The sequence below is a fragment of the Mustelus asterias genome, unplaced genomic scaffold, assembly GCF_964213995.1.
Source record: "Mustelus asterias unplaced genomic scaffold, sMusAst1.hap1.1 HAP1_SCAFFOLD_1925, whole genome shotgun sequence".
NCBI lineage: Eukaryota > Metazoa > Chordata > Chondrichthyes > Carcharhiniformes > Triakidae > Mustelus > Mustelus asterias.
This window is the reverse complement of record NW_027591870.1, coordinates 48,744-71,219: the sequence shown is the minus strand read 5'-3', so window position 1 is coordinate 71,219 and position 22,476 is coordinate 48,744. Positions and strand designations below refer to the sequence as shown.

The following is a 22,476-nucleotide window of genomic DNA, read 5'->3' as shown; positions in this document are numbered from 1 at the left end:
GCATCCATTGCACCTTGAACCGCACCCTGAGCAGCTCCAACAACACCCTAGACAGCACCTACCGCACCCTGAACACCACCCACTGCACTCTGACCAGCACCCACCGCGCCCTGAACATCACCCACAGCACCCTGAACATCACCCACTGTATCCTGAGCAGCACCCACTGCACCCTGAACATCACCCACAGCACCCTGAGCAGCACCCACCGCGCCCTGAACATCACCCACAGCACCCTGAGCAGCACCCACCGCGCCCTGAACATCACCCACCGCACCCTGAACATCACCCACTGCACCCTGAACACCACCCACCGCACCCTGAACATCACCCACAGCACCCTGAGCAGCACCCACCGCACCCTGAACAGCACCCACTGCACCTTGAACATCACCCACTTACCCTGAGCAGCTCCAACAATACCCTGGCCCGCACCCACTTCACTCTGAACATCACCCACTGCATCCTGGCCCGCACCCACTGCACCCTGAACATCACCCACCGCACCCTGAACATCACCCACCACACCCTGAACATCACCCACCGCACCCTGAACAGCACCCACTGCACCTTGAACATCACCCACTTACCCTGAGCAGCTCCAACAATACCCTGGCCCGCACCCACTTCACTCTGAACATCACCCACTGCACCCTGAGCAGTATCCACTTCACCCTGAACATCACCCACTGCTCCCTGAACAGTACCCACTGCACCCTGAGCAGCACCCACTTCACCCTGAACATCACCCACTGCTCCCTGAACATCACCCATTGCACCCTGACCAGCACCCACTGCACCTTGAGCATCACCCACTGCTCCCTGAACTGCATCCACTGCACCCTGAACAACACCCACTCCACCTGAGGATCACCCACTGCACCCTGAGCATCAACAGCAGGAAAATGCTGGGATTTATTATGAAGGAATTGCTTTTAGAAAAGCATATTATTATTAGAGCAATTAAAGTCAACATGGTTTTATGAAAAAGAAATCCTATTTGACAAACTTATCATTTTTTTTGAGGATCTAACTAGTAGGGTAGAAAAATGGGAGCCAGTAGATGTAATATACCTGGATTTCTAAAACTCATAAAGTGCCACACAAAAGGTTAATACAGTTAAAGGGCACTTGGAGCAGGGATGATATTGTGCATAGATAGAGAATTGGTTAATGGAACGGATGCAGAGCAGGATAAATGGGGCAATGTCAAGTTGACAGGCTGTAACTAGTGCTGCGTCCTCAGTTATTTACAACCTATATTAATGACTCAGACACAGAGATAGAGAGTAATGTATCTATGTTTGTAAAAACTCTAGCAATGAGAGAGGCTGCAAAGAGATATATGGAGTTTGAGTGTGCAACAAGTTGGCAGATGGAGTATAAAGTGTGAGATTATTCACTTTGATCATAAGAATGGAAAAGCAGAATATTTTATAAAGGTGTTAAACTTGTTGTGATGTTATTGTACCTTTAAGAAATGTTTTTTTTTTAAATCATGTTCTCTGCAGCTCTCCCATCCTCAGTTGATGTCATTGTTGCCGAGTTGGCTGGAGAAGTCCTTTTATTGCTCCTTAAGTGGCTTAAATGGGGTTTGTTTATTTTTACTTTGGGATCTTTTATGACCCTGCATTGTTAAGAGGAAGACCGGTGGCAGGTCATGTGCTTTGGACAGTTTTTTTTCTTCATAATGAATTCAGGGTTTCATTTTCTGTTTTGGCTGGCTGCAGTTTAGTTTTAGAAGGGACATCAAGCTGAAAAGAAGTCCTTCTCTTTCTCCCTGTTTTTGTTTTGGGAATTGAACCCGGGTTCCTGGCGCTGTGAGGCAGCAGTGCTAACCATTGTGCCACCATGCCGCCCCCTGAAAGGAGGCGTTGTGATTAGCACATGAGGTATCAGTAGGATGTCATTTGGGAGTAAGGAAAACTCTAGCTAAAATACAAAAAACATTTTTATTGGCCTGGACTGCATAAAGATGTGGTTAAATTTTGTTGGTCATGTCACACATGTCAAGTGATAGGGAAACCTCAAGTGGTGATACAACCAGCACCCTTAATGCCTATTCCAGCATTTGAGGAACCTTTTACAAGAGTCTTAATTGACTGCATAGGACCCCTCCCTAAAACAAAAAGTGAGAATCAGTATCTTTTGACTATAATGATTTCCAGAGGCCATTCCATTACGTATTATTAATACGTAATATTACAGCTAAAAGGATTGTAGAGGAGTTACTTAAATTTTTACTAGATATGGACTACCCCCAGAAATACAGTCAGATCAGGGACCAAATTTTACCTTAAAGTTATTCAAGGAGGTTATGGATATTTTAGGAATAAAACAATTTAAATCAACTGCATACCATCCAGAATCACAGGGAACATTAGAACGGTGGCATCAAACTTTAAAGACCATGTTGAAGGTTTATAGATTATTTAGAGGATTGGGATAAAGGAATTCTATTTGTACTATTTGCAATTAGGGATGCACCGAATGAGTCAACCAAATTCAGTCCATTTGAATTGATTTTTGGTCATGAAGTAATGGGACCACTGAAATTGATTAAGGGGAAATTGGTGAGTCTGTTCTGAGACTACTTTATTGGACTCTGTCAAATTTTAGGGGAAGGTTGAATAAAGCAGGTGGATTGGCTAGACAACATTTAAAAGTGGCACAGCATGTGATGAAACAGGAAGCGGATAAGAAATCAAAAATTTGTAGTTTTGCTAGTGGGGATAAAGTGTTAGTATTACTATCAGTGGTAGGTGAACCTTTAAAAGCAAGGTTTAGTGGGCCTAAATCATTCCTAGTAGATCTCTCCCTCAGTCGATGTCACTGCTGGGTTTATATGATCTCCCAGTGATAATTCCCAGTAGATCTCTTGCTCAGTTGATGTATCACTTGGGTTAATATGATCTCCCAGTGATCCCTTCCTCAGTCAGTGTCTCTGCTTGGTTAATATGCTCTCCCAGTGATCATTCCCAGTAGGTCTCTCAGTCAATGTCTCAGGTGGGTTAATATATCTCAGGGGTCATTCCCAGTAGATCTCCCAGTCAATGTGTCTTCTCTGGGTTAATATGATCTGATGTGGAGATGCCGGCGTTGGACTGGGGTAAACACAGTAAGAAGTTTAACAACACCAGGTTAAAGTCCAACAGGTTTATTTGGTAGCAAAAGCCACACAAGCTTTCGAGGCTCTGAGCCCCTTCTTCAGGTGAGTGGGAATTCTGTTCACAAACAGAACTTATAAGACACAGACTCAATTTACATGAATAATGGTTGGAATGCGAATACTTACAACTAATCCAGTCTTTAAGAAACAAAACAATGGGAGTGGAGAGAGCATCAAGACAGGTTAAAAAGATGTGTATTGTCTCCAGACAAGACAGCCAGTGAAACTCTGCAGGTCCACGCAACTGTGGGAGTTACAAATAGTGTGACATAAATTCTGATTCTAGGATCGCATGATAAAGACTCAGGAGGAGGTTCCGCACACACAAGGACGGCCTCAACCGGGATATTGGGTTTATGTCACACTATTTCACATAAATATTTCTGCTTTTTTCCTCCTGAGTCTTTATCATGCGATCCTAGAATCAGAATTTATGTCACACTATTTGTAACTCCCACAGTTGCGTGGACCTGCAGAGTTTCACTGGCTGTCTTGTCTGGAGACAATACACATCTTTTTAACCTGTCTTGATGCTCTCTCCACTCCCATTGTTTTGTTTCTTAAAGACTGGATTAGTTGTAAGTATTCGCATTCCAACCATTATTCATGTAAATTGAGTCTGTGTCTTATAAGTTCTGTTTGTGAACAGAATTCCCACTCACCTGAAGAAGGGGCTCAGAGCCTCGAAAGCTTGTGTGGCTTTTGCTACCAAATAAACCTGTTGGACTTTAACCTGGTGTTGTTAAACTTCTTACTGTTAATATGATCTCTCAGTGATCATTCCCAATAGATCCATCAGTCACTGTCTATGGCGGGTCAATATGATTTCCCAGTGATCATTCCCAGTAGATCTCTCAGTCAATGCATTTGCTGGGTTAATATGATCTCTAAGTGATCTTTACCAGTAGATCTCTCAGTCACCCTATCTCCAGTGGGTTAATATGATCCCCTCGTGATCTTTCCCAGAAGACCTCTCAGTCGATGTTTCTGGTGGGTTAATATGACCTCGCAGTGGTCATTCCCAGTAGGTCTCTCAGTCACGGTCTCTGCTGGGTTAATATGATCTCCAGTGATCATGCCCAGTAGATCTCTCAGTCAGTGTCTCTGCTGGGTTAATATGATCTCCCAGTAAACATTCCCAGTAGATCTCTCAGTGATCATTCCCAATATATCTCTCTGTCTCTGCTGGGTTAATGTGATTTCCCAGTGATCTTTAGCAGTAGATCTCTCAGTGTCTCTTCAGTGGGTTAATAGATCTCTCAGTGATCATTCCCAGTAGATCTCTCTGTCTCTGCTGGGTTACACCTGGGCAGGATCGGGACTGATGTCTTGGTGGGGGGGGGACTTGCTAGAGTGGTTGGGGAGGGTTTAAACTAATATGGCAGGGGGATGGGAACCTTTGCAAGTATTCAGAGCAGAGGGAATTAAGAACAAGAGGAAAAGACAGTAAGGAAAATAAGGAAAGTGATAAACAAAGAAATCAAGGGCCAGAGTCAGAGAAAGGCCGAGTGAAAAGAAAGTAGAAAAAGGAAAAGAAATGTTAAAAGTGCCCACCTTGTACCTGAATGCTTGGAACATTCAAAACAAAATGGATTAATTACTTGCACAGATAGATGTAAAGGAGTATGATATAGTTGGCATTACGGAGACGTGGCTCCAAGGTGACCAAGGATGGGAACTAACGATTGAGGGCTATTCAGTGTTTAGGAAGGACAGACGGTAGGAAAAGGTGGTGGAGTTGCATTGTTGATTAAAGATGATATTGATACGATATCGAGGAAAGATATTAGCATAGATGATGTGGAATCTGTACGAGTGGAGTTAAGGAACAACAAGGGGCAAAAATCATTGGTGGGGGTGGTATACAGACTACCAAACTGTAGTGGTATTGTTGGAAATAGCACTAGACAGGAAATCAGAGATGCAAGTGTTAAAGGAACATCTCTGATTATGGGCGACTTTCATCTGCATATAGATTGGGAGAGTCAAATTAGTCACAGCACAATAGAGGAGGAATTTCTGGAGCGCATACCGGATGGTTTTCTGGAGCAATATGTTGAGGAACTAACAAGGGAGCAGACCATCTTGGACTGGGTGTTGTGCAATGAGAAAGGATTAGTTGGCAATTTAGTTGTGAGAGAATCCTTGGGGACGAGTGACCATAATATGGTAAAATTCTTTGGCAAGGTGGATAGTGATGTAGTTGATTCTGAGACCCGGGTCCTGAACTTCAATAAAGGTAACTATGATGGTATGAGGCATGAATTGGCCATGATGGACTGGGAAACATTATTGAAAGAAAAGACAGTGGACAGGCAAGGGCAGGCATTTAAAAAACGAATAAGTGAACTCCGGAAGTTGTTTCCTCCTGTTTGGCGCAAGAGTGTTAAGGGAATTGTGGCCAAACCATGGCTTACAAGGGAAATTAGAGATAGTATCAGATTCAAGAAGTATACAAATTGGCAAGAAAAAGCAATAAGCCTGAGGATTGGGAGCAGCTTAAAATTCAGCAAAGGAGGACCAAAGGATTGAATAAGAAAGTAAGCTGGCAGGGAACATAAAAACTGACTGTAAAAGTTTCTATACAAATGTAATGAGAAACAGAATGACAAAAATGAATGTAGGCCCCTTACAGTCAAAAACAGGAGAATTCACAATGGGGAATAAAGAAATGGCTGAGGAATTAAATTTGTACTTTGCTTCAGTCTTCACAAAGGAAGACATGAATAATGTACCAGAAGTGCTAACAGAAACATGTTTTAGTGAGGAGCTGAAGGAAATCAGCATTAGTAGAGAAATGGTTTTGGGGAAATTGATGGGATTAAAGATGGATAAATCTCCAGGTCCTGATAATCTTCATCCCAGAGTACTTAAGGAAGTGGCCCTGGAAATAGTAGATCCATTAGTGGATATTTTCCAAAATTCTTTGGACTCTGGAATAGTTCCTACAGATTGGAAGGTAGCTAATGTAAGCTCGCTATTCAAAAAGGGAGGCATAGAGAAAACAGGGAACTATAGACCAGTGAGCCTAACGTTGGTACTGGGGAAGTTGCTAGAGTCTATTATCAAGGACTTCATAACTCGGCATTTGGAAGGCAGTGGTATAAAGTCAGCATGGATTTACAAAAGAGAAATCATGCTTGATGAATCTATTGGAATTCTTTGAGGATGTAACTAATATAGTTAACCAAGGAGAACCAGTGGATGTGGTTTATTTAGACTTTCAGAAGACTTTTGACAAGGTCTCACATAACAGACTACAATGTAAAGTTAAAACACATGGGATTGCGGGTAATGTCTTGAGAAAGCTAGTTAGCAGATAGGAAGCAAAGAATTGGCATAAATGAGTCTTTTTCTGATTGACAGTCAGTCACTCGTGGGGTTCCACAGGGATCTGTGCTAGGACCCCAACTGTTCACGTTATATATTAATGATTTGGATAAGGGAACTGAATGTATTATCTCCAAATTTGCAAATGATATAAAGTTGGGTGGGAGGGTGAGCTGTGAGGAGGATGCAGAGATGCTTCAGCGTGGTTTGGAGTGTCTGGGCATGTGCATGGCATGTGGATAAATGTGAGGCATCCACTTTGGTAGAAATAATAGGAAGACAGATTAATACTTGAATGGTATAAATTGAGAGAGGTGGATACTCAATACCTTGGAGTCCTCGTGCATCAGTCGCTGAAAGTAAGTGCGCAGGTACAGCAGGCTGTAAAGAAGGCAAATGGTACGTTCGCCTTCATAGTGAGAGGATTTGAGTTTATATGGATGCTTTGCTGCAATTGTATAAGGCATTCGTGGGCCACATCTGGAATATTGTGTGCAGTTTTGGTGTCCTTATCTGAGGAAGGATGACCTTACTATAGAGAGAAGTACAGTGAAGGTTTACCAGGCTGATTCCTGGGATGGTAGGTCAGTCATATGAGGAGAGACTAAATCGGCTAGGGTTATATTCATTGGAGTTTAGAAGAGTGAGAGGAGACCTCGTAGAAACTTATAAAATTCCAACAGGGTTAGACAGGGTAGATTCAGAAAGAATGTTCCCGATGGTGGGGGAGTCCAGAACTGGGGGTCATAGTTTAAGGATAAGGGGTAAACCTTTTGGAACTGAGGTGAGGAGAAACCTCTTCACCCAGAGAGTGGTGAATGTGTGGAATTCACTACCACAGAATGTAGTTGAGGCCAAAACATTGTCTGATTTCAAGAAGAAATTAGGTATAGTTCTTGGGGCTAAAGGGATCAAGGGATATGGGGGGCAGGGGGGATCAGGATATTGAATTTGATGATCAGCCATGATCAAAATGATGTGGAGATGCTGGCGTTGGACTGGGGTGGGCACAGTAAGAAGTCTCACAACACCAGGTTAAAGTCCAACAGGTTTATTTGGTATTACAAGCTTTCGGAGCACTCCTCTTTCATCAGGTGAGTCGCTCATCTGATGAAGGGGCAACGCTCTGAAAGCTTTTGCTACCAAATAAACCTGTTGGACTTTAACCTGGTGTTATGAGACTTCTTACTATGATCAAAATGAATGGTGGAGCAGGCTCGAAGGGCCGAATGGCCTTCTCCTCCTTCTAGTTTCCATGTTTCTATGTCTCTGCTGGGTTAATGTGATCTCTCAGTGATCATTCCCAGTAGATCTCTGTCAGTGTCTCTTCAGTGGGTTAATAGATCACTCAGTGATCATTGCAAGTAGATCTCTCAGTCAGTGTCTCTTCAGTGGGTTAATAGATCTCTCAGTGATCATTCCCAATAGATCTCTCAGTCAGTGTCTTTTCAGTGGGTTAATAGATCTCTCAGTGGTCATTCCCAGTAGATCTCTCAGTCAGTGTCTTTTCAGTGGGTTAATAGATCTCTCAGTGATCATTCCCAGTAGATCTCTCTCTCTGGATGTTGCTGTGAGGTGCACCCCGGAAGGTGCCATTCGGTGTCAGTGGGAGGGGTGCGGCCGCCGGCGCCGTCTCCCCCCCCCGCGCTGCTGACGGCGATGGTCTCTGCCAGTGACCTGTCACCCCGGCCTGACGTCAGCGAGGCCGCCGGGCTGAGCGCCATCTTCTCCCATGGAAGAGCAGCGAAGGGGTGGCAGGGTCAGTGTCCGCAGCTCACAGCCAGGCCTCACACTCTGCACAACATGGCCAACGTATCCTATCACATCTCCAACCTGCTGGAGAAGATGACATCCAGTGACAAGGACTTCAGGTAAACAGCCAGAGACACTGCCTGCTGCTTTAAGCACGGATTGTCCTGTCCCTGCCCACTAGAAATACCACAAATCCCACCTCAAACTCAACTCCCCCTGGCTGTATTTCTCAACACTCGCGGCTTTGTGTGTGTGTGGATTGTACTTTGCTGTGCCAGTGCTCTGGGAAGGTGGCTGCTTTGTGCATGTCTAACATTGCATCCTCCTCAACTTTACACAAAACATCATTTGGGGTGTTCCTTCTGTCGGCACCATGCTGCATTTCGCAAAGTGGAGTGCGAAACTTATGACCAGCTCGTTGTTGCAGCCTACAGCTATGTACAGGACTGTTTATATCATAATTTCACGCCACTGAACTCTGAATCCGTTCAATTTAGCGACACTGGGTTGGTGTTCACGTGGGGTGTGTTCACGTTATGGTTCACAATGTGTATGAGACACCAAGGGCCTTCTCCTAAAATGCATCCTCTGCAGAAGTGAGTTCGTGAGCTGTTGTACATGTTATGCAGTGTTATCTTTGTGTTTGAGTGTCTCTGCCAAGCATTGGTGCAGAGAAAGAGAAACAGTCATTGATATTAATTGATTGTTTTAAAAGTTGAAAGTAATGTTTATTTATTAGTGTCACAAGTAGGCTTATGTTAACACTGCAATGAAGTAACTGAAAATCCCCTAGTCGCCACATTCCGGCGCCTGTTCAGGTACACGGAGAATTTTAGCACAGCCAATACACCTAACCAGCATGTCCTTTTGACTGTGGAAGGAGCACCCGCAGGAAACCCACTGATGGCTCAGCATTATCGGTCCAGGATCTATAATTTGCAATCAACTAAAGGAGCTATCCAGCACCAATTTGTAAGTGGCTGAATTAAGGCTTTTGTAGGCAAAAGGAACCAAAAATGTCCACAAGGCTGCACGAAGGTTTTGAACTCTTGTGATTCTTGAATAGAATGGGTGGCATGGTGGCACAGTGGTTAGCACTGCTGCCTCACAGCGCCAGCGACCTGGGTTTGATTACTGCCATGGGTCACTGTGGAGTTTACACATTCTGTCCGTGTCTGTGTGGGTTTCCTCCGGGTGCTCCAGTTTCCTCCCACAGTCCAAAGCTGTGCGGGTTAGTTGCATTGGCCATGTTAAATTGCCCCTTAGTGACCTGGAATGCGTAGGTTAGAGGGATTAGTGGGGTAAATATGTGGGGATAAGGCCCACGTGGGATTGTTGTCGGTGCAAACCCGATAGGCTGAATGGCGTCCTTTTACACTGCAGGGTTTCTGATTTCTAAATGCCACATTTTCTCCTTTCCCTGCCTTTTAAGAGTTTTGGCAGGATTTTCTTTAAAATATCTGCATTTTTTTTCTAATTGTTTATAACTTTACTTGAAATTGAGCCTTAAAACAAAGAACTTTTATTTCTGTGAAGAAAGAATGAACTTTCATTTATTTGATGCCTTTCACAGCCACAGTACATCCCAAAACACTTTGCCAGCAATGAAATGCTAGTAATGTAGGAAATGCAGTAGCCAATTTGCACTCAACAGGCTACCACAAATAGCAGTGAAATAATCATCATTTGTTTGTGATGATTGATAATACTGGTCAGGGTGCTGGAAGAACTTTCCCACTCTTTGAAATAGTATCAGGAAATTTTTTGCTACTACCTGTGAGGCAGGGTTTTGGTTTAACATCTCCTCCGATAGATGTCGCCTGTGACTACACACTGGCATTTGGGAACCCATAACCATTTTGCTCAGAGACAGATAAAGCCTTAATATCTCTCTAACAGAATCCCAAAGTGCTTCCTGGGCAGTTCATTTTCCGAGGACACAGAGGTGACTGTAGGCTGGTCTGGCAGCCAACTGTCTCACTGAGCAATCATTCAAAACTTTTATATCACCTGAGAGTGCTGTACAAACTTATCAGACATCTCATCTGCTGAGTGCAGTAGTGAAGTGCTGCTTGTGGACACGTTTGATCCCTTTTGCCTACAAAAGCCTTATTTTGGCCACTTACAAATTGGTAATCTAGAGGGCGAGACTAATAAGCCAGTTTATAAAATTTGGAAATAAAAAGTTGGTACAGTATAAGTAAATGACCATGAAGCTTTTGGACTGTTGCTTTAAAAAAAATAAACCCAACTGGTTCATTCATGTTCTTTAGAGAATTAAACCCAAGGTCTTGACCTACATGTGACTCCAGCACCACTTTGAGATGCGTCACCCCTAACTGGCCTCTGAAATGGCCCAGCAATACACTGAAGGCATGTCAAATTGAAGTTCAGGGAAAGTAGAAATGGGTAGAAAAATTCTGGCATTGCCAATGACACTCGGGCCCCGAGAATATTTTTTTTTAAATTGCGACTTGCCAACTGTTGCAACCAGTTGTGTAAATACACAAATGCTGGAATTAAACTTACAGCTGGTTTTATTGAGATTGTATGAAGGTAAGCATGGGACAGCAATGCACTTTAGGCCACTGTCTCTTGACCTTGCCTCTAAATCCAAAGAGCCAAGTTGTAATATGAGCAAGCTCTTGACTGCCGACATAGGGTTCCCTGCCTTTAATGGTACTCGAGCGTAAATAACCCATCCTTCACATCACAGGTAACAGTGCAGGGTCACCTTTTTCATGAATCTCCCAATTAGATACCCTCTTATGGCATGCTGAATACACCGAGTCGGTTAATTGTGTTGATGTGCTTGTACTTTGACATACAATTGCATTAGGGTACAAGCACACTGATCAATAAACCCACCACAACATCAGGATTGATGTCTGCCTGTTACAGTGGTGTGATTTTTGCCAACACCCCTCTCTCCCAACTGATAGGTTGAATAGGTGATAAATTTGTAACAAGCAAGGGTATGATTTCAGACTGCTGCCATGTAGTAAAATGTTATAAAACCATGAGTCTTGAGCTCTGAGGCCTAGTGTTGTAAGAAGTCTCACAACACCAGGTTAAAGTCCAACAGGTTTATTTGGTACCAAACGCCACTAGCTTTTGGAGCGCTGCTCCTTCGTCAGGTGAGTGGGAGTTCTGTTCACAAACAGGGGATATAAAGACACAAACTCAATTTACAGAATAATGATTGGAATGCGAGTCTTTACAGCTAATCAAGTCTTAAAGGTGCAGACAATGTGAGTGGAGAGAGCATTAAGCACAGGTTAAAGAGATGTGTATTGTCTCCAGACAGGACAGTTAGTGAGATTTTGCAAGTCCAGGCAAGTCGTGGGGGTTACAGATAGTGTGACATGAACCCAAGATCCTGGTTGAGGCCGTCCTCGTGTGTGGAACTTGGCTATCAGTCTCCGCTCAGTGACTCTGCGCTGTCGTGAAGGCCACCTTGGAGAACACTTACCCGAAGATCAGAGGCCGAATGCCTGTGACCGCTGAAGTGTTCCCCAACAGGGAGAGAACAGTCTTGCCTGGTGATTGTCGAGCGGTGTTCATTCATCCGTTGGTTTCCCCAATGTACCATGCCTCGGGACATCCTTCCTGCAGCATATCAGATAGACACCGTTGGCCGAGTTGCAAGAGTATGTACCGTGTACCTGGTGGATGGTGTTCTCACGTGAGATGATGGCATCTCTGTCGATGATCCGGCACGTCTTGCAGAGGTTGCTGTGGCAGGGTTGTGTGGTGTCGTGGTCACCGTTCTCCTGAAGGCTGGGTAGTTTGCTGCAGACAATGGTTTGTTTGAGGTTGTGCGGTTGTCTGAAGCAAGAAGTGGGGGTGTGGGGATGGCCTTGGCGAGATGTTCGTCTTCATCAATGACATGTTGAAGGCTCCGGAGGAGATGTCATAGCTTCTCCGCTCCGGGGAAGTACTGTCCACCGTGTCCCGTGTTTGTCTTCTGAGGAGGTTGGTGCGGTTTTTCGCTGTGGCGCGTCGGAATTGTCGATCGATGAGTCGAGCGCCATATCCTGTTCTTATGAGGGCATCTTTCAGCGTCTGGAGGTGTCTGTTGCGATCCTCCTCATCCGAGCAGATCCTGTGTATTCGGAGGGCTTGTCCGTAGGGGATGGCTTCTTTAACGTGTTTAGGGTGGAAGCTGGAAAAGTGGAGCATCGTGAGGTTATCCGTGGGCTTGCGGTACAGTGAGGTGCTGAGGTGACCGTCCTTAATGGAGATGCGTATGTCCAAGAATGCAACCGATTCCGGAGAGTAGTCCATGGTGAGTCTGATGGTGGGATGGAACTTGTTGATGTCATCATAGAGTTGTTTCAGTGATTGTTCACCACGAGTCCAAAGGAAGAAAATGTCATCGATGTATCTAGTGTATAGCATCGGGTGATGGTCCTGTGCGGTGAAGAAGTCTTGTTCGAACCTGTGCATGAACATGTTGGCATATTGAGGTGCGCATTTGGTCCCCATGGCTGTTCCGTGTGTCTGGATGAAGAACTGGTTGTGGTTAAGAAGGTGTATGGTCTGCTGGCCTTCGCAAGGGGGATAGAATATGAAAGCAGAGATGTCTTGCTGCATCTGTACAGGGCATTGGTGAGGCCGCAGCTGGAATACTGTGTGCAGTATTGGTCCCCTTATTTGCGGAAGGATATATTGGCCTTGGAGGGAGTGCAGAGAAGGTTCACCAGGTTGATACCAGAGATGAGGGGTGTTGATTATGAGGAGAGACTGAGCAGATTGGGTTTGTACTCGTTGGAATTTAGAAGGTTGAGGGGGGATCTTATAGAGACCTATAAGATAATGAAGGGGCTGGATAGGGTAAAGGTGGAGAGATTCTTTCCACTTGGAAAGGAAGGTAGAACTAGAGGGCACAGCCTCAAAATAAAAGGGGGTCAGTTTAGGACAGAGTTGAGGAGGAACTTCTTCTCTCAGAGGGTGGTGAATCTCTGGAATTCTCTGCCCACTGAAGTGGTGGAGGCTACCTCGTTGAATATGTTTAAATCACGGATAGATGGATTCCTGATCGGTAAGGGAATTGGGGGTTATAGGGATCAGGCGGGTTAGTGGAATTGATCCACTTCAGATCAGCCATGATCGTATTGAATGGCGGGGCATGCTCGAGGGGCTAGATGGCCTACTCCTCCTATTTCTTACGTTCTTATGTTATCAATCGAGGGATTGAGTTTAGGAGTCCGGGGATAATGATGCAGCTATATAAGACCTTCGTCAGACCCCACTTGGAGTACTGTGCTTAGTTCTGGTCGCCTCATTACAGGAAGGATGTGGAAAAGATTGAAAGGGTGCAGAGGAGATTTACAAGGATGTTGCCTGGATTGAGTGGCATGCCTTATGAGGATAGGCTGAGGGAGCTCGGTCTTTTCTCCCTGGAGAGACGTAGGATGAGAGGAGACCTAATAGAGGTATATAAGATGTTGAGAGGCATAGATCGGGTGGACTCTCAGAGGCTTTTTCCCAGGGTGGAAATGGCTGCTACGAAAGGACACAGGTTTAAGGTGCTGGGGGTAGGTACAGGCGAAATGTTAGGGGGAAGTTTTTCACACAGAGGGTGGTGGACGAGTGGAATCGGCTGCCGTCAGTGGTGGTGGAGGCAAACTCAATAGGGTCTTTTGAGAGACTCCTGGATGAGTACATGGGACTTAATAGGGTGGGGGGTTATAGGTAGGCCTCAAAGATAGGGATATGTTCGGCACAACTTGTGGGGCCGAAGGGCCTGTTTTGTGCTGTAGTTTTTCTATGTTTCTATGAAAGTGAAGACATTGTGGTCCAGGATGAAGCGGATGAGTTGTAAAATTGCATCTGGAGATTGGCAGTTGTCGGTGTTGAGCACTGAGGCAGTTGCAGCAATGCCATCGTCGCGGGGATGCTGGTGTAGAGTGCCGAGACATACATTTGTGACGAGGAGTGCTCCTGGTTCAACTGCTCCATGTGTGCTGAGTTTCTGTAGGAAGTCCGTAGTGTCGCGACAAAAGCTGGGGGTTCTTTGTACAATGGGTTTCAGGATGTTCTCGCACAGGGTCCCATTGCCCGATACGATGGGACGGCCGGGTGTGTTTGCCTTGTGTATCTTTGGGAGGCAGTACAGATCTCCAACGCGGGGAGTACGTGGGATGAGAGCACGGAGGGTGCTCTGAAGATCCGGATCAAAGGTCTTGATCAGAGTGTTGAGTTGACGGGTGTGTTCTTTGGTCGGATCTGTGGGTAACTGTAGTGTTCCTCGTTGTTCAGTTGTCGGTACACTTCTTTGCAGTAATCCGTTCTGTTCAGTATGATGGCCCCTCCTTTGTCTGCTGGTTTGATGACAATGTTGCAGTTGGTCTTGAGAGTGCGGATGGCGTTGCGTTGTGCTCGGGTAATGTTCGGGGCTGTCTTGTGAGTGCGGCTGATGAATTTGGTGTTGATGTACCTCCTGATGGCTTGGGCATACATGTCAAGTCGAGGGCAGCAGCCTTCCGGAGGAGTCCAATTCGACTCTTTCCTCTTCGGATGCACTGCGGATCTCTCTGTCGGCTGTTCCGGTTCATTGGCTGTCTCATTGTGTTCGCTGTTGGCCTCTTGGGGTTTGTGGAAGAACTCCCGCAGCCTCATTCGCCTGATGAATTCCTCTGTGTCTGCTGCGAGACTGATGGGGTCCATTTTGGTGGTGGAGCAAAAATTGAGCCCTCGGCTGAGAACTTCGATTTCATCTGGTTGAAGTGTGTAGTCCGACAAGTTGACAATGGACTTCCCTGCAGTGGTACTGTTTTCTACTGTGGTACCGGGGGAGGCTTGGTTGCTGCTGGTGGTGATGCCGAGTTTCTCAAGTTTCCTGTTCTTGGTGTGCATGTAGATGGCGTAGTTCCTTTGTCTCGTCTGCTTGGCAGAGTTTCGCAGCGTCCTGAGTGCAAGTTGAGAATATGGATTCTATCTTGGTTTCCAGGATGCGGCGTTTGCTGTAGAGCTGGTGTATGAGGTGGTTGAGGAGTGAGAGAGAGGTGCGATGGCCAAGTCTCTCAGCGTAGTCTGTGTTGTAGGTTGACCTGAGTGGGTTCGTGATCTGTAGTCCTTTCGGTATCTTGTCTGCTTTTTTGCATCTTTGTAGAAACTCTGATCTTCGGATAAGCGTTCTCCAAGGCGGCCTTCACGACACACAGCGCAGAGTTGCTGAGCAGAGACTGATGGCCAAGTTTCGCACACATGAGGACGGCCTCAACCGGGATCTTGGGTTCATGTCACACTATCTGTAACCCCCACGACTTGCCTGGACTTGCAAAATCTCACTAACTGTCCTGTCTGGAGACAATACACATCTCTTTAAGCTGCGCTTAATGCTCTCTCCACTCACATTGTCTGTACCTTTAAGACTTGATTAGCTGTAAAGACTCGCATTCCAATCATTATTTTGTAAATTGAGTTTGTGTCTTTATATCCCCTGTTTGTGAACAGAACTCCCACTCGCCTGACGAAGGAGCAGCGCTCCGAAAGCTAGTGGCTTTTGCTACCAAACAAACTTGGAGTTTAACCTGGACTTCTTACTGTGTTTACCCCAGTCCAATGCCGGCATCTCCACATCATGCCTAGTGTTGTGCCAGTATATTATTAACAATTCTAATGTATCAATATCCCCTTGCCTACCTCAGTGTTTCATTTCTCCCTCGGAGGAATTAAACAAGATAAAAATCTGGCTCTTCATGTGGGTACATTGTACTTACTCGGCTTTTGGAATCAGTGCAGAGGGAGGCCATTCGGCCCATCGTGTCTCTGAAATAGCATCTTACTCAGGACCCCCCCGCAGGTCCTATCCCCACAACCCTGCATATTTTTACCATCGTTAATCCACCTAACCTACAATGGGCAATTTACCATGGCTAATCCACCTAACCTGCACATGGACTGTGGGAGGAAAATTGCCACCCGGCCATCACCCAAAGCCAGAATTGAACCTGGGTCTTTGCACTGAGAGACAATTTAGCATGGCAATCCATCTAACCTGCATCTGGACTGAGGGAGGAAACCAGAGCACCCGGGGGAAACCCTCACGGACATTGGGAGAACGTGCAAACTACACACAGTCAGGCAAGCCTAGAATTGAACCTGGGTCCCTGGTTGGTGGGCAGCTAACCATTGTGCATGGTTGTTTATCTATGAATATTCTGGAGATGCATTTCACCTTCCCTGCTACATGACTATGCTGGAAGGACATTTTCATTCCAAGTGGCTAAGAGAGCAGCAAACTCTTGGAATAGGCTTTTGAGGTTTATATGCGTTTTGAAGGAAGTTTGGGCTCTGTAAAAAATAGAATACATGTGTGATATTTTCAATAATCCAAAGGAGTAGGGTTTTTTTTTGAAAATCTATATGAATGTCTGCTGTTGTCTAGGTTCATGGCCACCAATGACTTGATGGTAGAGTTGCAGAAAGACTCCATTAAATTGGACGATGACAGTGAGAAGAAGGTGGTGAAGATGTTGCTCAGGTTGCTGGAGGATAAAAATGGAGAGGTGCAGAACCTGGCCGTGAAGTGGTAAGTGACAGTTGCTGAACCTAATGGTCTGATATGCTGCTTTAGGCTGGTGATTCTGATTGTGTCACCTGCTGCCAGCCTCTCCTTGACTGATGGCATTGAATGTGCATTGTCTCATCTCCCCCTGAGCCTCCAGCCTACTAGTGTTGATGGGACTTATTGACTTGGTGCTTGACCGTACAGCAGGGAATTAACGCAAGGTTATTGTGACTCTGCAAGTGTTCGCCATGTGTTCACATGTATGGCAGCGTGGTGAATCCATTAAATTACAGTCATTGCCTTTATCACCAGCGGCAATATGGCTCTCCATCTGTTTTTGTGATACATTAGAGTAGCAATTTGCATGCTGATTTATTCCTGCCATTGAAGGCCATTGTCTATTTCTGCTTGAGAGTTAACACTGGTGCAGTCCAAAGGCTGTGTCTTGTTTGTGCTCTTACCACTCAGCCTCGAATGTAATCATTGGAAGATTGGAACAGGAGTAGGCCATTTAGCCCCTCACACCTGTTCTACCATTCAATTAGAACATGGCTGCTCTCTCATCTAACTCCACACATATCTATCTTTGTTTCATTTTCCTTGATACCTTTGACTAACAAAGATCTATTACTTTTAGTTTTAAAGTTGATAATTGAACTAGCATCAATTTCTGTTTGTGGAAGAGAGTTCCAAACATAGAGGAAGCCATTCGGCGCACTGAGTCTGCACCAGCTGACAGAGTATTTTACCCAGGCCCCCTCCCCTGCCCTATCCCCGTAACCCCAAGGTTGGAATTGAACACTGGCCTCTGTCGCTGTGAGGCAGCAGTGCTAGCAACTGTGCCGTCCTATTGGTTTTTTAAAAAAAAGGCATTCAACCTAGACCCACTCTCCTGCCCTATTCTCGTAATCCCGCACATCTACCAAGGCGGGATTACCAAACCTACACATCTATAGATGTGGGAGGAAACTGAAGCACCTGGTGGAAACCCATGTGGACACAGGGAGAAAGTGCAAACTCCACACAGTCACCCAAGGTCAGAATCGAACCCGGGTCCCTGGCGCTGAGAGGCAAGCAGTGCAAATCACCGTGCCACCCATGTGTGTGCGGTGAAGTGTTTCCTTATTTCTCTCCCTGAAATGTCTGGCTTTAACTTTTAGACAATACCCCTTAATGGTGGAACCTTTTACATACTATCTAAACTGTCCATTTTCCTTAATATCTTGAATATTTTGAGAAAATAGCCCTGTAACCTTCCAAATTTCAGGGAATACAATCATAATTTGTGTAATCCGTCCTGATTAGTGAGACTCCAAGGATTAAGCTTTCATGCTGGTAAATTTACACTGCATTTACGCTTGACCGCCACCCGTCCATCATCTTAAAGATGCACTCCCACCATCACCCGTGCATAGTGGCAGCAGCGTGTATTATATACAAGAAGCACTGCTGCAGCAACTTGTCAAGCCTCCTTTAACAGCACCTTTCAAAGCTGTGACCCCGACCAATAAGGAGGATAAGGGCAACTGATGTGTGGAAATGCCATCACCTGCCAGGTCTCCCGCCACCCCCCAAAGTCAGGCACCATCCTAATTTGGAAATGTATTGCCATTCATTGACTGTCGCTCAGCGAAAATCCTGGAGCACCCTCCCTAACTGCATTGTAATTGTATCTACGCAATTTGGGGGTTCAAGAAGATGGCTCATCCCCATCCACACGAGGGCGAACAGGAAAGGACAACAAATGTGTCCTTGTCAGCAATACTTATATCCTATGAATGAATAATAAAGAAAAATAATTTCCTTGGAATATCTAGATTGCTGACCTCTTCTCCTGTAAATACTGATGCAAAGTTATTGTTTAGCGTGTCCTTGCTTTCATTGACAACTTCACTGTTGTAGGTTTCAAGAGACTCCATTGCTTTTTTTCTAATGTAATTTTATAGAAGATTTTTGTTGATTTTGATATTTCTTGTAAGTTTCTTTTTGTATCTTTTACTATGTTTTGTCACCCCTTGCAGTTCTTTCTATCTTTCCCCTTCACTGGGATTTATACTGTGTTTTGCATTTTTTCTATGCTTTTTGTTTTAAGTTCATTTTGTCTGTTAACTTATTAGCTATCCATAGTAATTAGACAGGTTTGACTCTCGCCATTTTGGGATATAAGCTGTTTTGTATTTCAAATCTTTTTTGGACACTCCACTGATCTTTTTTTTAAACTGCGGGTTGTGGATCTTTGGAATTCTCTATCCCACAAGACTGTGGAAACTCCGTCATAGTGTATGTTTACAGCAGAGATTGACATTTTTAAATACCAATGGCATAAAGGGATATGGGGATAGTTGTGGTTGGGGAGCATTGAAGTGGATGAAGAGCCATGATAGTATTGAATGACAGAGCAGGCTCAATGGGCTGAATGGCCTATTCCTGCTCCTATGTTCCTGTGTTTTACTCATTAGCATATTTGTCTAGATTACTGTAGACAGTCTCTGTCTCATCACATTGAAGTCAGCACTACCTAAATATAGAATCTGTTTCATTTCTCTACCTTTCAAACACTACATTGAACTTGATCATGTTATGATCACTACTAGATAAATCTTCATGCATCATTTGACTGTTAACTATATCTGGTTTTATGCTCATTAAATCTATTATGAGCTGTTCACTAGTTGTTTCTTAGATATATTTCAGAAATCTGTCCCAAAATCGCTCAAATTCACTATCTTTCTGGCACATGCTAGCCTTATGCTGGCACATGCTTATCCCAATCTATGTGAAACTTAATATGCCCCATTAAAACCACTACCTTTGCTACATGCGTGTCTAATCTCAGCATTTACGCAACCTACCACTTCGCAGCAACTGGAAGGGGACCTTTATCTGACAAGTAATTTTTTGTTGCGGTGGGACCATTTCTGCAGCTTGCTGAAGAAATGGAGAGTTGTTGGGGGATGGGAGGAGAGGCAGAGAAAGGGGAAGAGTGATGGTGTTGAATGCCAGGGTGACAGTATTTTATTTGTTCACTTGCTCAGTTTGGGCCCACTGGTCAGCAAGGTGAAAGAATACCAGGTGGAGACGATCGTGGACACGTTATGTACAAACATGCTGTCCGACAAAGAGCAGCTACGGGACATATCCAGTATTGGCCTGAAGACTGTCATTGCAGAGCTGCCTCCTGCTTCTAGTGGTAAGATTCTCTTTCATTCCTTGTAATCTTTGGAGGCCCTCTCAATTTACATTTGTCCCCTGCCAATCCTGATACAATAGTGTATTTTCAACTTGTTACCAAATATGCAAACCTTTCTGTACCAAAGCACATGATTACTGATAATGGTTTCTGAGGCCTAAAAGGTAAGGGATATGTTCGGCACAACTTGTGGGGCTGAAGGGCCTGTTTTGTGCTGTAGTTTTCTATGTTTCTATGTCTATGTTTCTATGTATGACACACTTGGGATGTGAATGTGTGGTACAAACCAGCTGCAACTAATTGTTCCTTCAGTGTTTTGAGGATGGGTTTCTCTGAATGTTTTATCATTGCCTTCCTGTCATTGCGGTGTTGTCTCTCTGGATTCTGACTTCAAGGCCATCAAAATCATCAGTACCAAACTCAGTTGGCTATTTTTAGTGGGTGAGCTTCAATGTTTGAGTGTTAAAAGGCTATTTGGTCATGAGTGGCATGAGCCTAATCCTCTTTCACCTGAGAAGCACAGGCATGTATTCCCAGCAGTGGGTTAGTGGTATGCGATGCAGAGCAGCAACCCTAGTTAAATTGTTTTTCTTTGACCTTTACCCTCTTGAGGGTCAGTGAGGCAATTATCACGTGCCATCTGCCACCCTGGCTGAAGCCAGCGAATTTGATCCAATCCTGGATTAAACTTTGGCCTTCGGTTCAGTCACAGTCTGCCTCAGTTGGATGAGCCATTTGTGGCAGCCTGATTCTCATTGTCATTTTCATATTGATTTCATAATTAGTCAGCTGAGTCTCGGACTTTCAGCAATGCTGCCCCATGAGCAACAATGATCTGCTTTCCCTTGAAGCTTGTGCAGTAACCTTAGAGTAATTGTGGCTGGGAACATGAACAGGAGTAGGTCTATTCAACATCTTGAGCCTGCTTTGTCCAGCATTCAGTTAAGTCCTGGCTGACCGATGCCTCAAATTGTCTGCCTTGGCTCCAAATTCCCTGACTTAACCCAATAAAAGCCTATCAATCTCAGTTTTGAAAGCTCCAGTTAGCTGATCATTCACAGCCTTTTGGGTTCCAGATTTGTACTGCCCCTTGTTGTGGATGAACTGTTTCCTAATTTCACTCTGAATGATCTCGCTCTGTGTATCCTGCTGCTCCGTGGTGTAATGGGATTTCAGCATAAATTATGGTTGTAAACATTTCTGGATGGCTTGAAGCCTAAACTGAAGTTTTAGAAGAATGAGATATATATGATTCTTGAGGGTCTTGACAGGGTAGATGCTGAGAGGTTGTTTCTCTTGTGGGAGAGTCTAGGACCAGAGGGCAGAATCTGAGTGAGGAGTCGCCATTTAAGACAGAAATGGGAAGGAATTTCTTCTGATGATAGTGAATCTGTGGAATTCACAGCAGATGGCTGTAGAAGTTAGACCGCTAAGTATGTTCAAGGTTGAGATAGATTATTAATCTGTAAGGGAATCAGGGATTATGGGGATAAGGCGAGAAAGTGGAGTTGAGGATTATCATTAGATCAGTTGTGATCTCATTGAATGGCCTATTTCAGCTCCTATGTCTTGTGAAAGGGGCCTGTGCTTTAGAACTGTTTTATGATGGGAGTGATTGAGGCTCAATGGATGACAGGAGCTGTCCAGTTGTCAGAGCAGGTGACGTGTGAAAAATTTCTTCACCCCTGGTCAATCCAAAATCTATTGCTGTGAAATGCTTAATGTTAGAACTTTGTTCTCAAATTTTCTTTCTGCAGTTGACACAGTGCGGTTTCACAGGTACTGGCCATCTTCTGGTACTTCTACCAAGAGGCCATAGGTGAGCCTTGGCATTGAATTCAAGCAAGATACTGGAACAAGGAGGGCATCGATGTCAAATCTCGCCCTGCCCATTATTGTCCATCTGTCATTGGATAGTCACTGAGAACAGGAGCATTGGATGTTTTTCTTCTCCACCAACTAAGAATAAACTGGAAAATAAACCTGGGGTCTTTCTGTATGGATCACCACACTGGATCCTTTTCTTAAATTCGGTCATTGGATGTGGGTTTCACTGATAAAGCTAGCATTTATAAGCATCTCCAAATTGTCCATGAAAGGGTGGTGGTGAGCATTGCTTTGAACCGCTGCAGTCTCTGTGGTGTGGTGCCGCTAGTTTGCGATTCACGATCTTGACCTAGGGCCGATGCGGGAACGATGAGATATTTCCACGTCATAGGGGCTGCGTGACTTGGAGGAGAACATGCGGTCTTGTGGTGGTCCCATGTGTCTGCCCTTGTTCTTCTAGGCGGTAGAGGGTGTGCATTTGCAAGAAGCCTTGGTGAGTTGCTGCAGTATATTTTGTAGATGATGCACGTTGCAGCTACAGTGCACTGTTGGTGGAGGAACTGAATGTGTAAGGTGAAATTCACTAATCTGTGGATTCATTCAAAAACTCCTTTATATAATTGTTTTTAGTACAGCTATTTTGTTTAACATGCTCTCCTATAATATGTCCTGTTAAACTGTACATCTGGC

The 22,476-nt window shown here is 44.7% G+C and overlaps 1 protein-coding gene across 2 annotated transcripts in view; it reads left to right on the top strand.

The window, feature by feature from the left end:
• Window positions 1-8,195: 8,195 nt before the first annotated feature.
• The window catches only part of LOC144489017 (cullin-associated NEDD8-dissociated protein 1-like), a 49,132-nt gene continuing 34,851 nt past the window's right edge, over window positions 8,196-22,476 (top strand). The window contains exons 1-3 of one of the 2 annotated variants that reach the window (XM_078206966.1): window positions 8,196-8,370; window positions 16,647-16,790; window positions 19,805-19,959. In XM_078206966.1, the coding sequence (XP_078063092.1) occupies window positions 8,303-8,370; window positions 16,647-16,790; window positions 19,805-19,959 (367 nt within the window). In that variant the 5' untranslated portion in view covers window positions 8,196-8,302. The remainder of the gene's footprint in view (window positions 8,371-16,646; window positions 16,791-19,804; window positions 19,960-22,476) is intronic. The other variant, XM_078206965.1, reaches the window with a different exon arrangement.